This window comes from Zeus faber (assembly GCF_960531495.2).
Source record: "Zeus faber genome assembly, chromosome: 17".
Classification (NCBI taxonomy): domain Eukaryota; kingdom Metazoa; phylum Chordata; class Actinopteri; order Zeiformes; family Zeidae; genus Zeus; species Zeus faber.
This window is the reverse complement of record NC_137204.1, coordinates 22,723,161-22,745,970: the sequence shown is the minus strand read 5'-3', so window position 1 is coordinate 22,745,970 and position 22,810 is coordinate 22,723,161. Positions and strand designations below refer to the sequence as shown.

The following is a 22,810-nucleotide window of genomic DNA, read 5'->3' as shown; positions in this document are numbered from 1 at the left end:
CAGTCGAGCCATGTACACACAGATTAGTATTTTTGGAGCTTATTGTGCGTAATCACCGGGTGTCGTGACATTTTCACTGCATGTATGACCGTAGGTATATGTATGCGACAAACAACCTCTTGAATCTTGAATCTCATCTCAAAGTGACACGCCGCCACATGATTTCAACGCTCCTATAACCTCAGGGGTTTTCGCTGTCAGAATGAAACTCATGAGGTTTCGAGCCACCTCACACTTCCCACTTTCCCACTTTCACAGCACAATTGGGGAAAAAAAAAAAAAAGATTAATGTGCAGTAGCACCCTCAGCCATTCTGGGCGCTCCCATTGTGAAGCTACATAGTGCAGGTTTAGGTAAAATCCTGAGCGTATACAGTACCACTTGTTCCCATCCTATTGAGATACCTTTTCGAAGTTTTGGAGTTGGTGGGTTAGTACGTTCAGTACATACAGGTGTTTTACAATTAATCCTTGTGGAGACTAGGGCTGAGTTCTCAATTTTATCATTTATTTTCCGGCCGCATGGGTTGCTGGAAATCGACGATTTCTAAAAGAAATAATTCAAAATATAAATTCATAGTAAAACAGAAAATTAATTAAAATATATATTCTAATGCTATTAATCTTCCAAGTTCACCTAAATAATATCTGAGCAGAAAAAGTGCAATAAGTTAAATTATTTAAAAAAATTGTAAGAACACGTCACAATTGCCTGTAGCAGCCATAATGCACGATGAGATCCTCATTTTTGTTTCTCGTTCCCTATTTCTTAAGCGAAAGCATTACAACAGACCCCACGAAAGCTATTTGAAACCCTCCAAAAATATGGAAACCTCTTGATGTGCAGTGATTAACAACACTATCCACCGGACGTGGTCAAAAATAGCAACGTAACAAATGAGATGACAGTATATCTTAGTAGATCTTTCTTCTTTTTTTTTTTTAACATTATTTTTGACAACGGTTTCTTAAGACTTCTTCCTCGGCCCAAAAGGGAAGCTCCTCCATCTTCCTGACTGACGTTGAAGTGGGGAACACACTTTGATCAGACACCAGGGTTCACACGGCAGGAAGTTATAAGTTGAGGGTTGACACACACACACGGTGCTGCATGTGACTAGTGTGCAACACACACACATACAGTATGCGCACACGCAGGCGTGACACACACACACACACACACACACACACACATACACACACACACACACACACACACACACACACACACACACACACACACACACACACACACAGAGGAGATAAAAAGGAAACTCTGGATTTGGAGGGGGTGCTGGTGCAAGCAGGCTGATAAGAGGTCCGGGGCTATTAGACACAGCACACGCCATGGATGGACAAGAGAGAGTGAAAGAAAGTTGGAATTTACCCTCTCTTCTACTTCATTTAACTCTAACCTCAGTCTATCGCGCTCCTCTTGGACATGGAGGGCCTTCAAAGCAAGGCACACAGCGTCGAAACAGTCAGACAATCACTTCAAGAAACGTTGAATTCAATCCAGATATTGGGGGAAGATAAGATAACGCCTCATTAATTCCCAGGGGGGAAAATCAGGAATTTCAGGAACAGGGAAATTCTAATTTGCCTGGGTTGCAACTTTTTCACTACAGACAGTCAATTACTGTTACTAGGTGTCGCCCGATACGTTACTTTCAGACTTTGGATGATAGTTTGCAGGACGTTAATTTGCACTGAATAGAACATTATTGTTGGCACACGATACATTGAAAATAAAAGAAAACAAATAAAGAAAATATCTGACATCTTTGATTTGGCTCTTGCATTCAATTTTAGTATTGGCGATATCCTACTTTAAACAAAGTATCCGTGCATTTCTTCGGGAACTTATGAGACAGTCACAACCTCAATTTCATACATAGAGATTTAAAAGAAAAAAGTAAATTTAAACATTTGCGACAAAACTATGAATATTCAAAATCTCAGTACTGAAAGTCATCACTAAAAAAAACCCCATATATATATATATATATATATATATATAAAAAGAATAAAAAATAAAATAAATCGCTCAAGAACTTTAGTTAAAATAACAGTTTCTTTCCAGGAACCCCAGGAAGACTTGTATACAATTAAGATTCATTTTGAGAGTATCTTAAAAACAAACCTGCATGTCCAGTTCACGGCATCTTTGGGCGATTTCGTCCTTGGTAGCTAGAGCCTCACTGAGCTCCTCTGCGGTCTTCTTTAACTGAGAAGTACCAGAATAACACACTCCCTATTATGACAGCGCCAAGACAGCGGAATAAATGTAGGACCCGATATATGGATATTATTCAGAGTCATTGCTACTTTCAATGGTGCAAGAGCTATAGGTTTTTCTGTGCATTAAGGAGACCTAAGAGTTCACAACCATGCAATTACATCCAACATGTACGTTGTTAAACAGTTTCCATACCTGTCTGTCCAGATCCACATATGAATCGTTTCCTCCCAAAACGGGAGTTTCTTTACTCATAAGCTAGACACAGAGACACAGGGAAGGGTTAGAAATTGTAGATCGCACCTTTGCCTTATTGGCAATTACCAACAACACTGAAACAATTGTACGACGCACTGGAAAATATTTCAATCTGTCAAAATCATCCACAAAACCATGTCGTTTTGGATTTTCGGCGTTGTGGCCGCTGTGGACATCAGCAGCGGAGATTCAGCTCTATTACATCTTAGTGGCGCGTGCATCGGAATCAGAAAAAGGTGAAAATGTACCAGTAGTTCCGAACAGCTGTTCACATCCAGCCGCTGTACAAAATGTCTATTCTGACAAGCATTTGGAACAGTTTTTAATCTTGGTTATGAAAACAAAACAAACAAAAAAAAAAAATCATCGACACTGATTGGTAAGTAGTGGGATAACTCATTGTAGCGTCTTAAATAATCAACTTTAATTTTAACGTCTTCAGGTATTACGGAGATACATTTAATACTTTTCAGGGGGTTGCAAATCCATCAAGGAGTGGGAGAAGGCCAGATGGCCAACCACGGTGCTATTGTCCCCCTTTTAATAACCCTGTCAAACACCCTGTATAAATCATGAGTCACAGTGGTGCATACCAAGCCCCAAACAGCCGGCTGCAAAGTGGAGTCCAAACAAACTATGCAAGTACCACAGACTTTAGAAACGGTCTACCTCTTGGATGGCCGTCATGACGACATGCTGCACAGATTCCTCCATCATCATTATCGTCTGGATGTATTCTAAAGCAAAACAGGACAAAGAAAATGTCAGAGACAGTTTAAGAAATAAATAAGTCCTCGGGGTGAATTATTTTTATTTGGTTACATTTTTGTCATTATTTATATATAGGTTTATAAAATACATTACTATTGTGAAGGCTGTTTTCTGTTTATTGACAAAGTGCTATAAAGTAATTCTGCTCCCCAAAATGGATGAACGATCGCTATAAACAATAGTGATCACAATATTGAGGAAAAATAACAGAGATTATGATTTTAGTGATAAAACCGTGTGAACTGTTAATTCACCAACTGGCTGTTACGGCCCCTCTGCTCTGTGTGAGCACGTTCCGCTGATGGGAAGAACCGTCGAGTCAAAGCGGCGACGCTCACCTTGTTTCTGTTCACACCTGACAGCACAGCCCAGTATGAGCTGCAGCATCCGACCGAGCTCCGCTGCGTCAGAGTGCTCTCCAACAAGACTAACGTCTGGCAGCGTGAAGTCATTGATCTGCTGGCCGAGCACCTGCATCAGGAGGCAGAGGGCAATCACAGTTCATTGAACGCCGACCTTATTTAAAACATACGCTGGAATAAAAATGATCAGCATCAGTCGATCGTCTTCACTCGCTTCACGGATCAATTTTTGGCAGCGATGCAAATGCTGGGAAACGAGAAGTTAACATCCTGGTTGAAGGGCCAATTGGAATACAGCTCAGCCGATCAAGGGGTAATAACATTTAACAACTCCAAGTTTTAGCCTCTCTAGGCAGTGGGTTGCTTACGAAGCGGCCATATTACGGCAAAGCAGGTGCTTATTGTTTGTCCATGTGCCAGCCGCGTCTTTAGTAACATTTTGGTTTCGGATTTCGTAGGGATAAAATCTCCTATTCCAAGATTCTATCATAGGCTCAAATTAAAAGATATTTATAGTTGATGGTTGGAATAGAATGGCACTTGTAATAATAAGCAGATCAACGCAGTCAAAACCCCTCAAATTACAGCAGCAACGCAGCATTGACAGCCGTTAATGTTTTTCACTATCGTTTGTCTTACCTCCTGGTTATAATCTATGATGCCTTTAAGAATCTTCTTGAGATTGCTGGTCTGAAATAAGAACAAAAACAATAATCGTGAAAATGGGACAGATATCGGCGTGTAGATCCTGGTGAACAAAGTTCAAGTTCAAGAGATTATTTGTCACATACATACGGTCATACATATATGCAGTACCCGGAGGAATGCAACCAGGAGGGTACTGGGATTCCGTTCAAAGCAGGTGTTGGGGGGGGGGGTGTGTGTGTGTGTGTGTGTGTGTGTGTGTGTGTGTGTGTGTGTGTGTGTGTGTGTGTGTGTGTGTGTGTGTGTGTGTGTGTGTGTGTGTGAGTGTGTGGAGTCCACAGTGGTGGGCACGCAGCCGTGGTCATCCATTTGCCGATGTGGGTTTTCCCACGGGCTAAATGGAGATCAAATCAAAAAAGGAAGGCGAGGTCAGAGAGAATGCACTCCTCACCTTTAACCTCCAGTTATCTCCAGCCTCGGTTTTGATTCTGCTGAGCCAACCATCGTTGAAGTACGCGGCGTCACTAGAAGATCATTACAGGCACAAGAACGGACGACACAAAAGAACGAATGACGGTTGAAGATAGGACACAAGTAGGAATACCATACGCAATGATGATGACCTGCAACCTTCTGATTAGTTTTGGGGATCCGTTACTGATGTTCAATACAGATACCCTCTACTTTGACACTGGTGCCGAAACTATATTTAACTATTTGGGTTTTTATTTTTATACTGGAAGTGCTCAGTTAAAAGGTCACATACTGCTATAAAGTGTATAAATCTAGCAAGCATCGCTTAAATAAATAAGAAAATAAAATTTTTAATAAGAAACACAAATTTGGCATCAAATGTGAAGTTTTTACATCTTGATAGTAAATGTAATTTGATCAACACCATAAAGTATCAGATGTTGATACCCAGCTCTAACTCTTTAACCTTTTGAATGTGTGAAGGGTTATGAGGCATTAGGAACAATGTAATAATGTATACCGGTGAAACAGCATACAATGCTCGCTGTTTTTACACGGCTAAAGTTAAAGGTAAGCGGCCAGGTAAAACCTCATTAATTTATATGATAAACAAAAAAAGTAAAACTCAAGGAACTCATTGCTTAATATAAATTCATGTTTTATTTGGGAGATTTCTTTGGAAGACAACCCTAAAATTTGAGGGGAAAAAAGCTCAAAGAATTACTACATCTTGATTTCTGCCATTAATCTGAGGTTGACAGTATTACAGTCCGCATTATCTAATACTGTATTTAAGTCATGTGTCTAAATAATTTTAAACAACTTGTAGCAGTCTAGCAACGCCACATACACATCAATATTCTAAAACAACACAGTAGATGCAAAAAAGGGGCCGACGGAAATCTGCCGTGGCCGAGCAGAAATTGAGTGCGCATTTCCAGGTGTAGTTTCAATTAAATAACACGTACATTTTCTGGAGAGCCTGGGCCATGACCACCCCGCTGGTCAGGTCTTCCACAGTCTTGCATGGCGCCTCCACTCCAAACGTTTGGATCTAAACGGACACAAAACAAATGCTCGGTGTAAAGCAGACAAGCGTGGCTATCTGTGACACTGGACACGTGTGGGGCAAACACCTATAACACTGTATATCAGGCGAGGTCCTCATTTCATTTCGGGCCACAGCCTTATGTTGCACAGCACAGTGTCTACGGTAGCAATCCCCACGGGCCGTCATAAGGAGAACGCATTTAAAAAGACATTGAGAAACACGTTTATCTTGCAGGTTTAGACAATGCGAGCACGTATCGATACGTCTTTAAAAAGAAGGGAAAAGACGGAATGACCAGATATTTGGATGTGTGACGAGACCATGCATTGCAGTCAACTCTACCAATACGTAAGTGTGAAACACGACAAAATGTACTGAACGTAAGTTGCGGCAGAAGCGTCTGCTAAATGATGTCATGTAAAACACCAATATCAAAAAACTGGCAAACAATTATTGCTTAATTAGATTCAAGATACCTTTCCCTTCACACTTTGCGTGTTATTAAGTTACGAATTCTAAAATGACGAGGCTAATTCGATCGGCCAATCCAACTCCAAATGACATTTTTAGTTGAATTGTTGTATTTAAGGGTGAAACTATGAAAATAAAAAACAAAGTGCACGGAACTCAATGACCATTCCCAAGTGGCTTCATCCTCTTATTTCCAAGCTCCCTCCCAGTTGGAAGGCAGACAGAATGTCTCGCTGTTTAAGCGTCAGCAATCCGTGTGCCTGACATGGAACGGAGGAATGAAGGGAGTGTGAGAGAATAGGAATGTTGGAATGTTAACAGAAATAGAAAAAGACAGAGGTTCTGCTTGTCTGTCTTTTTTTATCCGTACGTGTCATAACGGGACCTGCAAGCTACACGCTGTTCCCAAGCGCCATAGCTGTAGCTCACCTAGATTAGTATGTACTCGATTTGAATATCTGGCAACAATTGGCCCGAATAATATTACAGATGCTCATGCATCTCAGATAAATGTGGAATATCTATCCGAGCAAATAACAAATAAATAACATATTTGTTATTCCTTCTCTCATTTTAAATTGTAACTGTTCCTCGACCGCATTGCCTCAATTTCCCCTTAGGGGATTAATAAAGTGTTATCAAATCTTACCTTAAATAAAGAGGAAATATGATTTGTGATGTCACAGATACTTACTCTGTTATACTTGTTTTATTTATTTACTTTGGTATGGACTGAAATATTTCTCAGTCAACTGGCATCAAAGCTCATCTTTGGTATAATATAAGATATTCAAGTTAACACATGCTAAGTTTAATGCATTCACAACAGTTGAGCATTTATACTTTCTTTGGATTATTGAGTCTGCAGATGCAACATTAGCTTTCATAAAGGCATAGCTTTCAGCTTCTACCTTCTTCCCCCTGAAAGGCATGTACGTGTGAAGTGCAGCAGCTTCGCAGCAAAGTTCTCCACATAGCGAACAAGGTAAGAAAATAATTTTAGGAAGGAAAACGATAAGAAGCTTGTGTTGTGCTTTGAGCCAAGCAAAATTATTTACTAATCTTGAGTTCAAATTGTCTAAAAAAGGAGCGAGTTTCTCACAAGTTGTACGCAAAACCGATACCTCATCTGAAGGTATTGGCCCAAAAATAAAGATAGCTCAAGATAAGCATTTCATTAATCAAACGAAACAAAACAATGACAACTGATATCTGTGATAAAGACTGCTCAACGGATGAATATTCCTCCGTCGATTCCTTGGGAGTCATTTGTTGTCCAGCTCAGTGACCTCCCAGCCGGTGCCGTTTCTCTTCTGTGTTCTGTGTTTGTTGATGTTGTGGAGAGCAGTCTTAAGAACCTGCCTTGCCAATCCCTCATTAACGTCACGGGAGTCCATGTGAAAGAGAGGCCAGTAAACAAGAAGGGAAGATACCTGACACTGGACTCAGTGAAGCACGAGGTTCACATGACGGCCTCATAGACATCCGCACCGACAGAGCATGTTCCCACAGTCTGACAAGCAAAAGCCTGTTGTTGCTGTTGTTGTTGTTGTTGTTTTTGTCACATTCTCCCAACAACTTTCCTTTGGTATCTTTTCTAATACTTTCCATTCTGCGGGAAGGAAATTTGGCTCTTCATAAAAGGTTTGAACCTCTACGCTCTCCTATTTTGCACACACGGCCCCACGAGGGCAGAACAAAGTCCCCCCGGCTCCAGATGGAGAATGGGATGAAAGCTAACCAAAAAGAGCTTTGTGTGTTTATAGAGGTGCAAGTAAGGCTAAGCTCAGCTCACCCCTTTGACACAGTGGTTAACAACAAGAGGGGACTATTCACTCAGCCTCCCATATCACAGGTTAAGCTAGTGCCCGTGACTTTTGGAAAGTGCTCTACACTGCTCTATCTTTCACCGCTTGCGGTAAATCCAAAAAAACAAGTTAAAAGAAATGTGTTCATGATTCAAAAGGCAATGGTTGGTCTGAGAGCACATTTCGCATTTTGGGGGGTATGGTATTGTTGGAACTGGAAGACAGCGAGCGAAAGAGGACAATGTTTGGGAATGATGGGCTGAAAAGACATTTCTTGTGAATATTGCATGTAAGATGTGAGTGCCTTACAGCTAAAGAGTTATATACATAGTGAACAAAAGAATAGAAGAGAACACCGAGAGTTTAAACAGGTTCGTTTAGTCTCCACGAGAAATTATGACACAATTCATGTGAAACTTTTATTTCAACCTACTTACACACACCAACCGTATTTCATAAAAACAGCACCAAGTTAAAACTGACACGGTCACTTCCCTTGGCACGCACATCATTATCTAACCCAGCATCTGGACTTTTCCACCATAGCACAATCAAGAGGAAACGTGTCACTGCGCAGCCAGCAGCCACTTTTTTTCTTTCTTCTAAATAACATTATCGTTACAGAGGGGATTCGTTTGTTTGTTAAACATGACAAAAAAATAATAATAATTCTGTATTTAGAATGGTCAAAAAAAACATCTACGATTTAAGATGACGAAGGCCCGTGGAGGCACGATCAGGAATTACTGCTGTTTTTGCTACTGTTAAAAACAACTGTATACTGTATATATCTTTTAAAACAGACTGAAACGCATACAGCAGAATACAAAACAATGACTTATGTACTATGAAAACAAAACTATGAAACTGTGTATCCTATGTTCCTTGCTATAACCGATGGAAAAAAACCAAACAAGAAAACACTTTTAACTGTCTGGTCTAAAAGACCATTTAGCAGACCGAACCGCAAGACAAACGCATAGATAATTAGAATTTATGTCCATCTGTATCGTTACTGGGATTCAAACATAGAGGCTGTTTTTCCAGCCAGTAGAACCACCAGTGAGAGTTTGTTTTAGGCTTTCAGTCAGCTGGCGGTCAGGACAGCCTACTGGCCAAAAGCCGACAAGAGGCTAAACCAAAACAATACCACTTATTATGTAAGTCCAATTACCAGTGAGAGGGAGAACTCCACCAGTTGCAACAATGAACAGAGGGAGAGGGAGAGAGAGCAGTTGGAGAGGGCAGTTGGAGAGAGCCATTTTAAGCCAACAATGGTTTCATTGAAGCCAAGTTTGAAACTTTTTCTTTGATGCCAAGCGGTTGCTGTGACACAGAATAGACAGGATACTGGGAATTTGCGACGTTACTAAGACATATGGCTGAGCAGTACTAGGGCAGAATCGTGACACATGGTTTCCTGGTTTCATGGTTTCCGCAGAGGTAGCGTCATCCAGTTAGGGTGACAAGTCTATCTTAGCCATACGAACCCTTTGGGAAACAGAATAAGGCAATATAGCCTCGCATTACAACTAAACGTATAAAATGAATACTACAATTTTAGGGACAGCAATTGTTCAAATGAATACAAAACAAATATTGTCACTTCCAACTCCACCTTCCCACATCAAAGCTAAATGGGAATGGTTCAAATTTTAAAAGATGTTTGGGTCGTGACTTGTGCCTCATGACAAAGGACACATATGGATCTGGAGGCTCAAGCAGTTAAGAACCACCGCCACAGCCACAGCCAACAGGGGGAGGAACTTCCCAACACATTTAAGACATCATTTCCTGTGTTTAACACATCACCTTTTGTGTGCTTCCTGCCACAGGTCACATCAGCCTATGCGTCTCAAAGGCCCGTACTGCCCGATGGTTGCATCAATGCTATTTAGGATTGGAGCATTATCAACCTTGGGGTCGTGATGGCCCAATGCCGGCATCATATGGTGTCATATAATCTGCGTCATATCCATTTGGAGCTCACTCCATGATATCTAAATGGGAATTGAAACACATAAATGCTCCAAAATAATAATGTTACACTCTCTAATGGCTGTTGTTGTTAGAATTTGGAATTTAAAAAAGGGCCAAAATTCTTATTTAGGCTACATCGATACTGCGGCTCAAAGCATCTAGATTCCGTGTGTAGTAACAGTGACAAAAGTCCATGGGTTCATAATCCAATCAAATCAAATCTGCTCCAGACCCCATTGGTATGTGGTACTAAATCAGTACCACATGTTATAACTTAATTCAATATTTTTTTGGTGGATGAGACTTGAATTTGAACATTGCGATTGGATTGTTGAGGAGTGAAGTTTACATCATTAACTCTGACCACAGCCATTTTCCTCTCTCTTGCCTGTATCATCTGTTGATGAGAATACAGAATAATTCAGAATTTTTTATTTTTATTTTTTTTAGCAACATCCATTAATAGCCCTCGAACAGGTGCTGGAACAATGACGGATGTGATGTTGAGGCTATTGTTAACCTTCACAAGGAAGTCTTTGGGCCACTTGTGAATGATGTCAAAAGAGGAAATTGTTTGCCAAGTTGCCAGTTATCAGTGCTGCTATGCAAATATGTGCATCCGTTTGACCAATAGCCCTCCCTGGTGTGACCCATCAGGAGTGACCCGAGCGGTACAGCTCTTTTTAGCTGGATGTTTAGCTGTGGTAATCCTTGACTACTGCGTCATCATAAGCTTCTCCCAATCATCTTATTATGATTATAATAATCCCTGAACCTTAACGCACGGAACCACAGCGTAAAGGACCACAGCAACAATCCCTACAGCTGCCTTCAGAAAAATGTTTCCTCCTTTCATTGTTTGAGATCCACTGTTAATCGTCGGCTAATATTGAATAATCTGTTTGGGTAATTGTAGTCAAACTGCTGGTGTATAATGGAGTGAGATAAGACCAGTTACCCATTACTACTCTTCTCATTCTCAACACCAGTCTTTTTGGAAAAAGCAACATACTCAACAGGTCTTTAATACATTTCTTAACATTACCATCTCGGGTTTTAGAGAAAGTTCTCCTCCACACTCGTAAAATGGACAAAATGGCAATTAATTTGATGATTTAAAATGCACTCATATGACGGCTGCAGACTACTATGAACCCCAGAAGTAGAAGAAAAACTAGACAAAACGACTGAATTTGTCAGGTAAAATTATTGTTATTTTGAACTATCTAGGGATCATTCAAAATTAAGCAGAGGAATGCCCCATGTGAACATGATATTTGTTGTATTTTCTGTTGGTGGGGGGGGGGGGGGGGGTATGGTTGTTTATATTACAGCTGTCCTGTAGCACACACTGAGCATCACAATCTGGATGAAATGCGCTGTATACACACATTTAGATATAAATGAGTTGTGCCCGTCTCCACGACTTAACATGTTCCCTCAAGTACTCTGTTTCACTCTACTTATTTTAATATGACATGGTGCCTCTACATTTAACATTCAAGAGGTTTATTTGTGACATACTGTACGTATACATACGTTCATACATATATTCAGTGAAATGTCATCGCCACGCACCTGGAGATTATGCACAATTAGCTCTAAAAATACTGAAATGTGCGTTAAGTATCATAATGCAATGTGTGTAATGCATGCATGACCACTTACTAGCACAACCCTCCAAGATAGATCCTTAATTGTCATATCTCAGCATACAGGGGACCAACTCCAGGTCTTTCCCCAGAGCTTGGGTCAGGGGCACCGACAGGAGTATTAACACCCTGACATACATGTGTTGATGGTGGGAGGAAACCGGAGCACCGAGGAGGAAACCCGCGCCAACACGGGGAGAACATGCAAACTTCTTTTCCTGCGGGGCAACAGTGCTGACCACTGAGCCACCGCGCCGCCCATCAAGACACAGATTACGACGCTCAACGCGTTGAGTTTATCGACGCAGGGACCAAAAGACAATTCATGAAAAGAGGCAAGTCAAGTCAAATCAAGTCAAGAAGGCTAAACAGCAGCGACTCGTCGAGCGAGTTCAACTGCTGCTTTACCCATCTCGACGAGTGACGGGGGAGCCCGAGTGGACAGAATCACATTTCTTAGATTATTCGCATTGGGCAATTATCTTTCTTCGTTTGCCATTTGAAAATGTGTTGCAATTTTTCAAAAACTATTTTCTCATTCTCCTAAAGAGAATATAAACATGACTAATTGTTCTCAAGATAATGCAGATGACAATCCCACGCAGTCAGACTTTCCATGTTTTCATTTCATAGTTCCCCCCCCCCTCGCCGCATTGCAAATGTCAACCCTGTAAGAGACGGTTGTGATTTGACTAAACGTGCATCCACTAGTGACACACCGAAGGAACAGCCCGACGTGGTGAATAAAACCCACGCCATCATCTCAACTAGAGTTTTAGCTTTCATATCAAGTCAGAGAACTGGGAGTCTTGTATTTTATTTTGTCAGTCAGTCTGCATTACACTAACAGGAGAAAATAGACATAAGCTTACAAGATACACCGGGATAACATCCAATGAGGAATTATTAATAAGAGGAATCATAAATACATTTTTATGTGTGAATCGCCCGCATGCGGACACGAATGCGAACACGACTCCCCGTGCGCCCGATCGGCGCGCCCCGCTCCTCCAAATGAAACAACTAGAACCAGCGTGGTGACGAGGCACGGAGGAACGGAGGAACGGGCACAAGTAGGGATGGGTATCATTAAGTTTTAACGGTACTATTCCGATTACCGATACTGCTCATCGATCTGGTACTTAAATGGTACTCTTATCGGTTCTTTTTTTTAAACGCCTGCTTTATCTTCTGCGCATTACGCATGGAGAGGGAGCGATCGGGGCACAATCCGCGCCCTCGTCTCCTCGTGCATGAGAGGCAGACAGGGGGAGCCGGCTCCGCCCCTCACAGGCATGTCTCCGGCAATGGAGCAGGAGAGAGAAAGAGGCCAGATGTCGAAAATGCTTCTTCGACTAATATCTTAATCTTATTGCAAGTTAGAAACTGGTTATAGGGCTAGTTTAGAGAGAAGTAGAAAAAACGTTTTTCTTAATTTCCCCAACACCGTTAACAGTATTGGTAACGTCGGAGCTTATCCACACTACAGTCTTTAATAATTTAGCCCTGGGGTCCGTTTAATACCGGGTCTCGTTACCCAACCCTAGGCACAAATGATCACTCGTGCCCTTTTTTTCCATGCCCTGCCCCTGTTTTTATTTTATCAGACAGAAATGCACTGGTGTCCCACTCAGGGTAACTGAGGGTACCTCACATGTGTGTTAACCGGGGATATTCAAGATTCAAGAGGTTTATTTGATATGTTCCTGTCAACTGGCGCACACAAAAAAAACACACAATAAAAATCAGGTAAAAAATTGAGGAGGAATGCTACTAGGAAAACAAAACTTTAAAACTACTGAGATGACAAAAGGTCTTTTGAAAGAGCTTAGCCAAAGAACAAGTAGTAGAGTATTCATCTCATCCATTACATAGCTACAGGTCCTTTACCCAAACTTGTCCGGGTAACTGAATAAAAGTTTAGATTCCAACGATCACAATTCCAACCATAGCACTTCCCAGTCATATGCTATGTCAGGATTCTGCCTGGATCATGTTATCCATATTCATCGAATATCACTGAGTGCTATACCAGAGCCTTGCCAACCTGGCTATCAATGGGGGAAAAAATAGCTGGGGAAGAAAATGTGAAAAAAAAAATCATACAAAGAGATCGAAATGAGTTCTCAATTATTTTTAAACAATGGGGGAAAAAAACATTGCTGAAGCAGACTTATGCGCAGAGATTCGCCAGACCTGAAGCACAGAGAGGCGGACTCTGCCTCATAATCATAAGTCAAAATAATCCAAGATCAAAAAAGCTCAAGATATAAAACACAGACATTATTGTTGTTTTCATCCCAATGTCAAGGGAATTTTTAGTCAATGTTAGAAATGTTGCAACTAATAGAATGTGAATTTGGTACAATTATATCCGTTGGGCTCAGGCAAAGCAACTGTCTACTTGAATTGTTATGTAGAAAGTTCAGAGTCAGTTAGAAATGTATAGTTAGCCTGTTATAAGCTTGTGCTATGATGGTGGCTTAAAATTGATTTTAAAAAAGACAATAAAGTCGTTCATCGCAGTTATTTGTATAAACTAAAACTTACTGATTGTCACAGCCCTACAATACGATATTTTAAAGTTTATCCAAACTAATGAAAAACAAGACAATTGAAACTGACATTGCTCAACGAACAAGTCTGAAGCTCGAATGGCCGAACAGGGTGAAACAGACTTTCCTTTACCAACATGGCAGGGATACGTGTAAGAGATAGACTTTAAGGCGATGCTGCCATCAAGTTTGTATTTGCCGTGGTAACTTTTGCAAAGATATTTGCGAAAGAACGGTTTGAAGTAATCAGCTTACTCAGCTGCACCTTTCTTTACTGATAGTCTCGAATTGGGCATAGCACACAAACAGTGGCTCAATGTTACATTCTGGATCTGTACCACCATCCCCGTCCACGCCAAATCATCTATGTCAACATGTCAGACTTAATCCCGCATAGGAAAACATTGGATGTTTTTAAAAAGATAAAACATGTGTATTCAGCCTTTGAGTCAACAGTAGGCTAAACAGTGTAGGATGCAAACAGCCTGATAATTGTTTCAGAGACCATATTGTGCAAACAATCACATGGGCTCACTAAGTGGACAAACAACACCGTTGGCTTGAAAACAACCATTGGACTATTGTCACGTAACAATGCAGTCGGGCACAACAGCCATTATTATGTTAAAAGATATTACATTAAGAATAGGGAATCATGTACATCAATCGTCTTTTTTTTTGCGTAGTACTTCATTATATCATATACAAACTCAAACCGTTATTTACAGTTATAAAGCCGTTTATCACCACCAGTATGGTGATAGTTGATGCACTAGCAACAGTCAACATTTTTTCCGACACATTGGTTGGTGGAATGTGGGAGAACCTCCGACAGCTGCTTTCCCCACCAAAGGAATTGGTTAGACTAGATGGAGCTACCAGCCTGTTACCTGATTCAAGAAGCAGTTCAACAGCACCCCAAAAAATCTCATCTAGCGGGTTACCTATGACCCGAGTGAGAAGCATAGATGGTTGGCTCGGCGTTTCCCTTAATGTTGAGTGAGACGTCCCACTCTCCAGTGTTTTAACTACAACCAGTCAAACTCATTGACACTGCACAGTTAACAAGCATGTAAGGAATGTCAGCTTGCCACATCATTACTCTGGAGACGAGGAGATAACCTGCCATTACAAACTTCACATGAAAGCTAAGCTAGACCAAGAGCGGTGGTCAGAAGTCATGGATAAATATAGGCCATGAGCTAAAACGGATCACGCGACAAGTTACCAAGGCGATGTATTATTTTTCTTTGCTTAAAATTGAAATGATATGATTTGTCTATATTTTTTCGAAGGATCAAACCGGTATATTGTTATCTTATCCAACCATGAAATTCCTGAGGACATGGCACATTTTTAAACTCTGACTCAAGATGTGGGCTTGACAAATTGCTAAACTCTGAGCTTTCAAAGAGATAGCAAATAGGCGACATCTGTGCTTCTATCATGTAGCGGGCATGGCAATGACTGCATCCATTTAAAAGACACGGTTGGAGAGAGTGAACCTTAAAAGCTGTAATAACTATGAGCTACTAATCAGTTTAGTGTCTGGTTTGTCCTCCTGAGAGACTACTAGTGGCAACTGATATAGTAATAGAAAATGCCGTATTCATACATATTCAGCAATACTCTCAATAACTCTATCTACTAGTTATTGCAATGAAATCAGTGCAGACGTCTGCATCGCATCAATGTGATTGGAGCTTGGCGACGACTGGCGACATCCGCCCCCCATAACATTTGAAATGATGGCGTCCATTTGAATTGTGATGGATTCTCTCACCGATTCAGAAAATCAATAACAAAGAGATCTGCAGCCAATAGCAAATTCCTAAGGATCAATATTTTCTTTCTTACTTTTTTTTTTTTTATCTGAGGCCACGATATTAAAACAATTGTCGTTTCACTTTAGTTCCGTAGCACGTCATATGTATCATTAGTCATAAATACTTAGGGATGCACCGATTTATCGGCCGTACATCGGTATCGGCCGATATTCGCCTTTATGGGCGCCATTGGCCTATCGGCAGATAAGACGTCATTCACCGATGGCAGTGGCCGATGTTCACCCAGCGTTTCCCCACACATACACTTAACTTGGGCGGGGCGGCCAGGTATATTAATTGCCGCCAAACTACATCCGGTGACGCATTTTAGGATTTTCTCTTTCACGCCGACGGCTGCGGCGAGCAGGAAGTGATGCTGCGTTCACGGAAGTCGGAGAACTGTGAGTGATGCTGCGTTCAGGCCCGGGCACCGGCATATCGGCCAAATGTGTTATTTGACACATCGGTATCGGCCGATGTTTGGAATTTCACCACGGGTGAAGCCCAACTGCTCATGTAATGGGTGGGTCGTCCGCGGATTGTACATAAATCTTTCGGTAACACACTGAAAATAGATTCATCCAACTCATCTTAATTTAAAAAAAAAGGGATGGAAGGGAATGTAAACCTTGCAGAGGCGTGGGGGGAAAAATCGGACGTGGATCGGAAAACGACGGGGAAATGACCGTAGCCCTGTGGGCTAGCGGGTACCGGCTAGTAACGCCGTTAGTTGGAGAGCAGTGAGTGAGAAAACTGTGATTTATATATATTGTTATTATTATTTTTTTGTATTATTATTATGAATGTATATGGGAAGTTATGCACCAAGCCCTTTACAGAGGCTATTCCTGGAGCCTTCCTCTCACTCCGGCGCCGTACAGCTGGCCTGGATACGTAAGCAGAGGGAGCCCGAGTTGTTTTTGGCCCGGACACAGACGTCAACGTAGCCCGGGCGGCTACCGGCTGAGTTAGCCCCGGGATGCTACCAGCGTTAGCCGCGGGATGCTACCAGCGTTAGCCGCGGGACGCTACCGCCGAGCGCCGGCGCCAGGCAGGACCGCGCGTCGCGTCGAAACGACCGCCGACGAGCTGCGTTCCCGCGACTTACCCACGTCAGGAGGCTCTCGCACAGCTCCATTCGGTCCAGGGCCTCCGAGGTGCTCATCGTAGCCCGCCGGCGGCTCGTTTGGTTGCGGACAGACTACGCGGATGGGGAGGCGGCGGGTCCTGTCTGGGGACGTCTGCGTCCGGCCGCGCCGCCTACAGACCGCCTACGTCGTCGGGTGGGCGGGGCCCGCGGCTCGGTTAAAGGCGCACTCCGCGGAGAGACGGGAGCGCTCGGCCCGCAGCGCCGCGACGAACGGACGTCGAGCGTTTACGGTGAACTTACAATCTGATGCCCGGCAGACAGACTTCGGCATTAAGCGCCCACCTAGAACAGCACTTAATGGCGGTTGGCGCAGAGCGCCAAGGGAAACAGTTTAGGGGCTGTTTTTTTTTTAACATTTTAAAATCTTCCCATCCATTATAAAGACGAGAAGGGTCCCATCGACACGTTCACGATATAACAATTTAGAGATTGATCCTGGCGCCGAAGCAGTCAGATGACGCCATCTGCTGTCGGGTGACGCAATCTGCTGTCAGGTGACGTCATCCGCTTTCAGGCGACACTATCCGCTGTCGGGTGACGTCATCCGCTGTCAGACGACGCCACCTGCTGTTTATATGACAGGAGTTCTGCGTCAGGGCCAGAGAGGCGCTGTAGAAAGGCCAGCGTCCTCTGATCGAATGGAATCGGACCGTTTTGCAGGTGCACAGGACAAGGCGCGGCAGTGTTGTGTGTGGGTGCTGGTTGGGTGTTTGTGCCTATGTTGTTGTTTATTAAGTCGTCCACCATTTCATTGAACCAAAACGCTTTAAGCAGTCTTCCAATGCTGCAGAAAATACGCCACGATATTTTAGGTCTGATTTTGCTTCGACCCCCCCCCCCCCCCAGCGCCCCCAAAAAAATTATTTTTGACTAAGATCGTATTCATCTTAATTCATCCTAATGGCGCGCTCCCGATTAGCGCTGGTCTTATATTGTCAAACCCTCCAACAGGATGCAACGTTCCTCTACATTTACTGCCAGTGAAGTGAAACATACGCATTACATCCAATCTGATGAACAAAGACACAGGAAGAAGACGGGCATCTTAGAATTCCTCCTCCCCTGAACGGTATTCAGATCCTTTTTTTTTGTTTGTTTTTGTTTATTTGCATACAGCGGCGTACTTCTCGGAGCTGGCCCATGCACACCTTTCCTCGATACCTCGTTGTTGAACCTCAAGATCGTCCCGTTGAGACGCTGGCTGCAGCGACACACAACCCGACGCAGCTTCTCTCGATGAGGGTTTCTCTCGTGCGGTCACGTCCCCCTGGACACCCAACAATGAAAGGCAGGAGCTCCCCGTCTTATCTTAATGACTATGAAGGCAGAAATCTGTCTGTCCTTGGATTATCTCGACATCTACTTCAAACCCCGCGGGTGTATTGCTGGGGACCCACGGACGTGCCGTTTTCGAAGTCGGCGCAATTTGGACACGCGACACGCGTGACGTCAAGGGACTTTCAATAAACAGCGAGCCAGCGGGGGGCGGGGCTTCAGGGCTGAGTAACAAAGAGTGTCGTCACCCGCTGTGTGACTTTAACCTGCAGTTTCGTCTGAATCATTGACATTTTGTTAAACTGTGACATTAAACTGTCTTAGAAAATCTTGCATTTTGACTGGGCATTCACTATTACATGAGATGTGTGTGTGTGTGTGTGTGTGTGTGTGTGTATATATATATATAAACACACACGTTATTATCAATGGAATTTCACCTGTATTCACACGGGAAAAAATTACTACTTGAACATGTTTTTCTTCAACTTCAGTTGTTTTATTTGGATACGAGGGAACATTATATTAATTTGTTCCAATGGTTGGTAAGGCCATTTGGAAACGGTTTAAAGTTTATATTGCATCTATACATCTATTGTTCCATTGGCAGTTTATCGGGCAAGAGCATCAGTGCACCACAACCATCTGTGTCACAAATAAAGCATAATTTTTTGCATAAATCATGATTTAATACACACCTATATTTTGCGTTCACATGTTCCAGAGCATAAACCGTTTCATAGAAGTAGCTAGATGGACCGAGTGCATACATATAGGTTACAGTAATGTTGGTGCCACAATGATATGTAAAAACACCAGAACACAATATCCCTCCATTTGCATGTAAAAAAAAAATAATAATAATAAGTCAATTCTACGAACAGACTTAGCACTTCAGATTTTAAGTCTTCCACCAGACGCTTTCAATTCAAGAAAGCGGTATCCCGGGTAGCAAACGCAGACTCCTTTTCAGAACACCGGTGGAGCTGATTAAGACCCCAACAAATGCTCCAGTCATAGCTCCAATCCCCTGGTTCTTTACACAGACGCGGCCGGGCATCGACCTCTGATGCCCTGTACCGCTCAGCCGTACAGTCTCTGCGTGACCACCTCTCTGTACATGATGGAGATGTAAATGAAGAGGAGCAGGATGACAAAGAAGTCGTCCATGAAGCCCAGGAGGCCAAAGAGCGCCTCGGGCAGGAAGTCCAGGGGCGAGGCCAGGTAGGTGAGGGCACCCACCAGGCAGAGAAGAATCCGGATCCTGAACATCCAGAAGAGGCCGCCCATGGAGAACATCTCCCGAAACGCGTGGCGGAGCAGGGTGGGCACGTCCCGCAGCCTGTCCATCAACTAGCAGGAAGAAGCAAAACACAAAGAGAAAACCATTTGTCAGTACATTTTATGAATTTGAGTGGGGTGCGTATATTTTTTTCCAACCAGCGTTTATAACTTAAAAGTGGCTCTCTGTAATTTCATCTGGTGAATATACAGTATGTCTACTTCGCTGTTATTCACCGTGATTGAGGTAGTGAAATAAGGATTAAGCCGCTTCCCAGTTCAGTAAGCCTTGCCATTAGAGATTCTGCAGGTTTTTCTCCTAATCTGGTGTAAAATCTTCTTTACATTCTCACATGAATATATGTAATCTTTTATCTCACATTAAAATGACAAAACATAGTATTTACAACTTTAACTCTCACGACATCGGTTGAGATTGTTCAAAAGCTTAACCACACCGACTCCATACATTGGTGTCGCCGAAATTACCTAAACTTCAACTTTAAGTTGGCATGTTAACACATTATTTCGAAGCCAATGCGATGCTGTTAGAATAACCGCATAAAGCTTATAGTTCAGTTTATATCCTGTGTGCGATCACCCCGGCAACCAGTCAGCGTATTTTTGTTTCGTTTATCAAATAGGTAACCTCCGGAATAACAAGAGGCAGGGAGGAGGACACATCCGGTTCATATGTGCTGCATGTTCCTTTATTGCTTATAAGCGGATATGAGAGCAGTGAAAAGGGAGACACATCAGCAGCCTAAGTGCCACCCCGGCGGTGGTCTACTCACAGATCGCGGCTGCCCTGAGAACCTGCGGTTGTAATCATCCACGTCTCTGAGGACGAGCTGCGGCTCCGCCTCTCCGTCCTGGACCCTTTGCGGAGCGGCGTGTTCGTGAAACAGGGGGAAGAGCAACGTCACCTGTCAAAGAACACAATATATTATTAACGTTATCACTTGAGTCATATAATTCGGCTTAGGATAAATATTGGAGGGAAATGACATTGATAATCATCTCAATTCGTAGTTTTTAAAGATGGATGTATCCTCTATTAAAGAAAAGGTTCAGGGTTTAAACTCTTATCTTCAACAGCTGTGAACTCTCACCATCTGTCTGCAAATGGGACAGTTGATAGCGCCCAGCCAAGTTCCATACCTCCAATAGGCTATTATGCACGGACCTGCAAGACAAAATACAACTGCACTTTATTGGCTGAATAAAAAAAAAATTTAATGAAGTATTTCCATGTCATTGAATATATACTAGCCGTATAGTTTTGGTTAAAAATAGTATAGATAGTATAGAACTGATAATAATGATTAGCCTGTCTTCAGCATGAGAGAGAGGAGCAGATCATCGTAATCAGTTTGTCAGAACAAAATAATTCATCCTCGTGGCGCCGCACGGTACATGGCATAGATGCTGAAATTTGCTCTATTCTAAAAATTCAATATTCGATAATGTTTAAGAAAATCATGATCAGATTTTTGATGGATGGTGATTGATTCCTTTTTTTTTTTTTTTTTTTTTACTTGATTTATTTGTTGTCTTATTATTATTATCATTATTATTTGCACACAATCTTACCACAGAAGAGGTGCCCACAGTTTGTCTCTAGAGGCAGCACTGCCTGCTGTAGACACACAGGACAGGACATGTCTGTGTAATACTGCTGTCTGGTCTCTAGTGGAGGGTTTTCATCCTGTCATTAAGTGTGAACAATTAACATGATTAATGCAGAAAACGGCTTCAATATACTGTGTGTGTGTGTTGTGTTTCCAAGCACCACATAAATACTGTCCAATTATATATTGTTGCATTATTATTATTATTATTAGAGCAATTGCAGTTGTTTCAGTTCGGTTCAGTCCTGAGAGGTTTTTCGGCAAAACCCGCACTTGAAGAAGAAAACCTTGCAAACACGATACCGAAAATCGCGGCCGAAAAACCACTTGGGGAACACCTCACGGAGGTAACGGGCCGACACTCCGTCCGTCCTTTCCTGTTCCGCTCACCTGCTCAGACTGGAGCTGCTCTCTGACGGCTCGGACATGCTCCTGATTCTCTGGATGTATATTCTGCTGATCCTCTCTGCGGTGCAAAGGGGCAGAGATGAAACACAATCACGTTCGTGTTCTTCGATCTGCACCAGCACGTCACGCGGAATATCAACATTGAAACCGAGTGAAAGATACTGTTGTCAAAAGCCTGGCAGAGCTCCGTTGAAAGTCCCTTGATGCTGCTGAATTCCCCTTTCAGAATCAGCAGCACTGCTAAATCGCAGGGGCAACCACAGTAAAAGCAGCAGCACCACAAACGAGAGAATTTGACTTCTGTGGCTGTGCAGGACCCTGTGCGCGTTTTGGATTGAACGGTCTGCGGCGTACCTGCAGAGCAGAGCCAGCAGGCCGCCGAGGAAGGCGACGCTGAGTACCACCACGAACAGCACCTGGTTGCTGACGCCCTCGATGAGGGTGTCTTCATCTTGGATCAGGTAGTCCAACTCCCCACACTCACGGTCCTCCATTACACAAACTCATAGCCTACAATGCTGGGGAAGGGAACACAACGTAAACACAACATTTTATGCTTTTGCTACTAAGTCGCAAGTCTGACAAAATAAACATGGTAGAGGTCTCCTTTGTTTGTTAAATACCACAGACCAGACATCCTTGATATGAATATTTAAATTGGACTTAACGAGGAAAGAATTACATTCCATGTATACGTTTTGTATTCCTTAGAGCGGAATTTGTCCCCAAAAAAAGTGAATACAGGATTATGATTTTGGTTAGTTCAATATGAGTTAGACAGAAGGTTAGATAATAGATGTATACGTCATCATTCGCTTGTAAACACAGTAGACACACACACAGATGGAGCTGAGACGGAGCGGCAGCGCCTACAACTCTAAGAAGCAGAAAGATGATGTCGTTGGGACACATACTGTACACCCATGGTTTGGCTTATTTTGGGATTTGTAAAATCTGACCCAAAGCAGAAGGTA

At 42.6% G+C, this 22,810-nt stretch overlaps 2 protein-coding genes across 5 annotated transcripts in view; both read right to left on the bottom strand.

The window, feature by feature from the left end:
* Nucleotides 1-17,303, bottom strand: part of hook3 (hook microtubule-tethering protein 3) — a 40,389-nt gene extending 23,086 nt beyond the window's left edge. For 2 of the 3 annotated variants that reach the window (XM_080018266.1, XM_080018265.1), the window contains exons 1-8: nucleotides 17,200-17,303; nucleotides 5,717-5,802; nucleotides 4,726-4,798; nucleotides 4,269-4,319; nucleotides 3,606-3,738; nucleotides 3,166-3,233; nucleotides 2,434-2,496; nucleotides 2,143-2,226 (exon numbers count right to left, since the gene is read on the bottom strand). In XM_080018266.1, coding sequence (XP_079874392.1) covers nucleotides 2,143-2,226; nucleotides 2,434-2,496; nucleotides 3,166-3,233; nucleotides 3,606-3,738; nucleotides 4,269-4,319; nucleotides 4,726-4,798; nucleotides 5,717-5,802; nucleotides 17,200-17,256 — 615 coding nt within the window. In that variant the 5' untranslated portion in view covers nucleotides 17,257-17,303. Of the gene's footprint in view, nucleotides 1-1,386; nucleotides 1,450-2,142; nucleotides 2,227-2,433; nucleotides 2,497-3,165; nucleotides 3,234-3,605; nucleotides 3,739-4,268; nucleotides 4,320-4,725; nucleotides 4,799-5,716; nucleotides 5,803-17,199 lie in introns of all 3 variants that reach the window. The other variant, XM_080018264.1, reaches the window with a different exon arrangement.
* Nucleotides 17,304-19,035: 1,732 nt separating this feature from the next.
* rnf170 (ring finger protein 170) overlaps nucleotides 19,036-22,810 on the bottom strand; it is a 7,424-nt gene continuing 3,649 nt past the window's right edge. For both annotated transcript variants that reach the window (XM_080017431.1, XM_080017430.1), the window contains exons 3-8: nucleotides 22,191-22,354; nucleotides 21,819-21,894; nucleotides 21,391-21,505; nucleotides 20,910-20,983; nucleotides 20,592-20,723; nucleotides 19,036-19,869 (exon numbers count right to left, since the gene is read on the bottom strand). In XM_080017431.1, the coding sequence (XP_079873557.1) occupies nucleotides 19,600-19,869; nucleotides 20,592-20,723; nucleotides 20,910-20,983; nucleotides 21,391-21,505; nucleotides 21,819-21,894; nucleotides 22,191-22,330 (807 nt within the window). In that variant the 5' untranslated portion in view covers nucleotides 22,331-22,354 and the 3' untranslated portion in view covers nucleotides 19,036-19,599. The remainder of the gene's footprint in view (nucleotides 19,870-20,591; nucleotides 20,724-20,909; nucleotides 20,984-21,390; nucleotides 21,506-21,818; nucleotides 21,895-22,190; nucleotides 22,355-22,810) is intronic.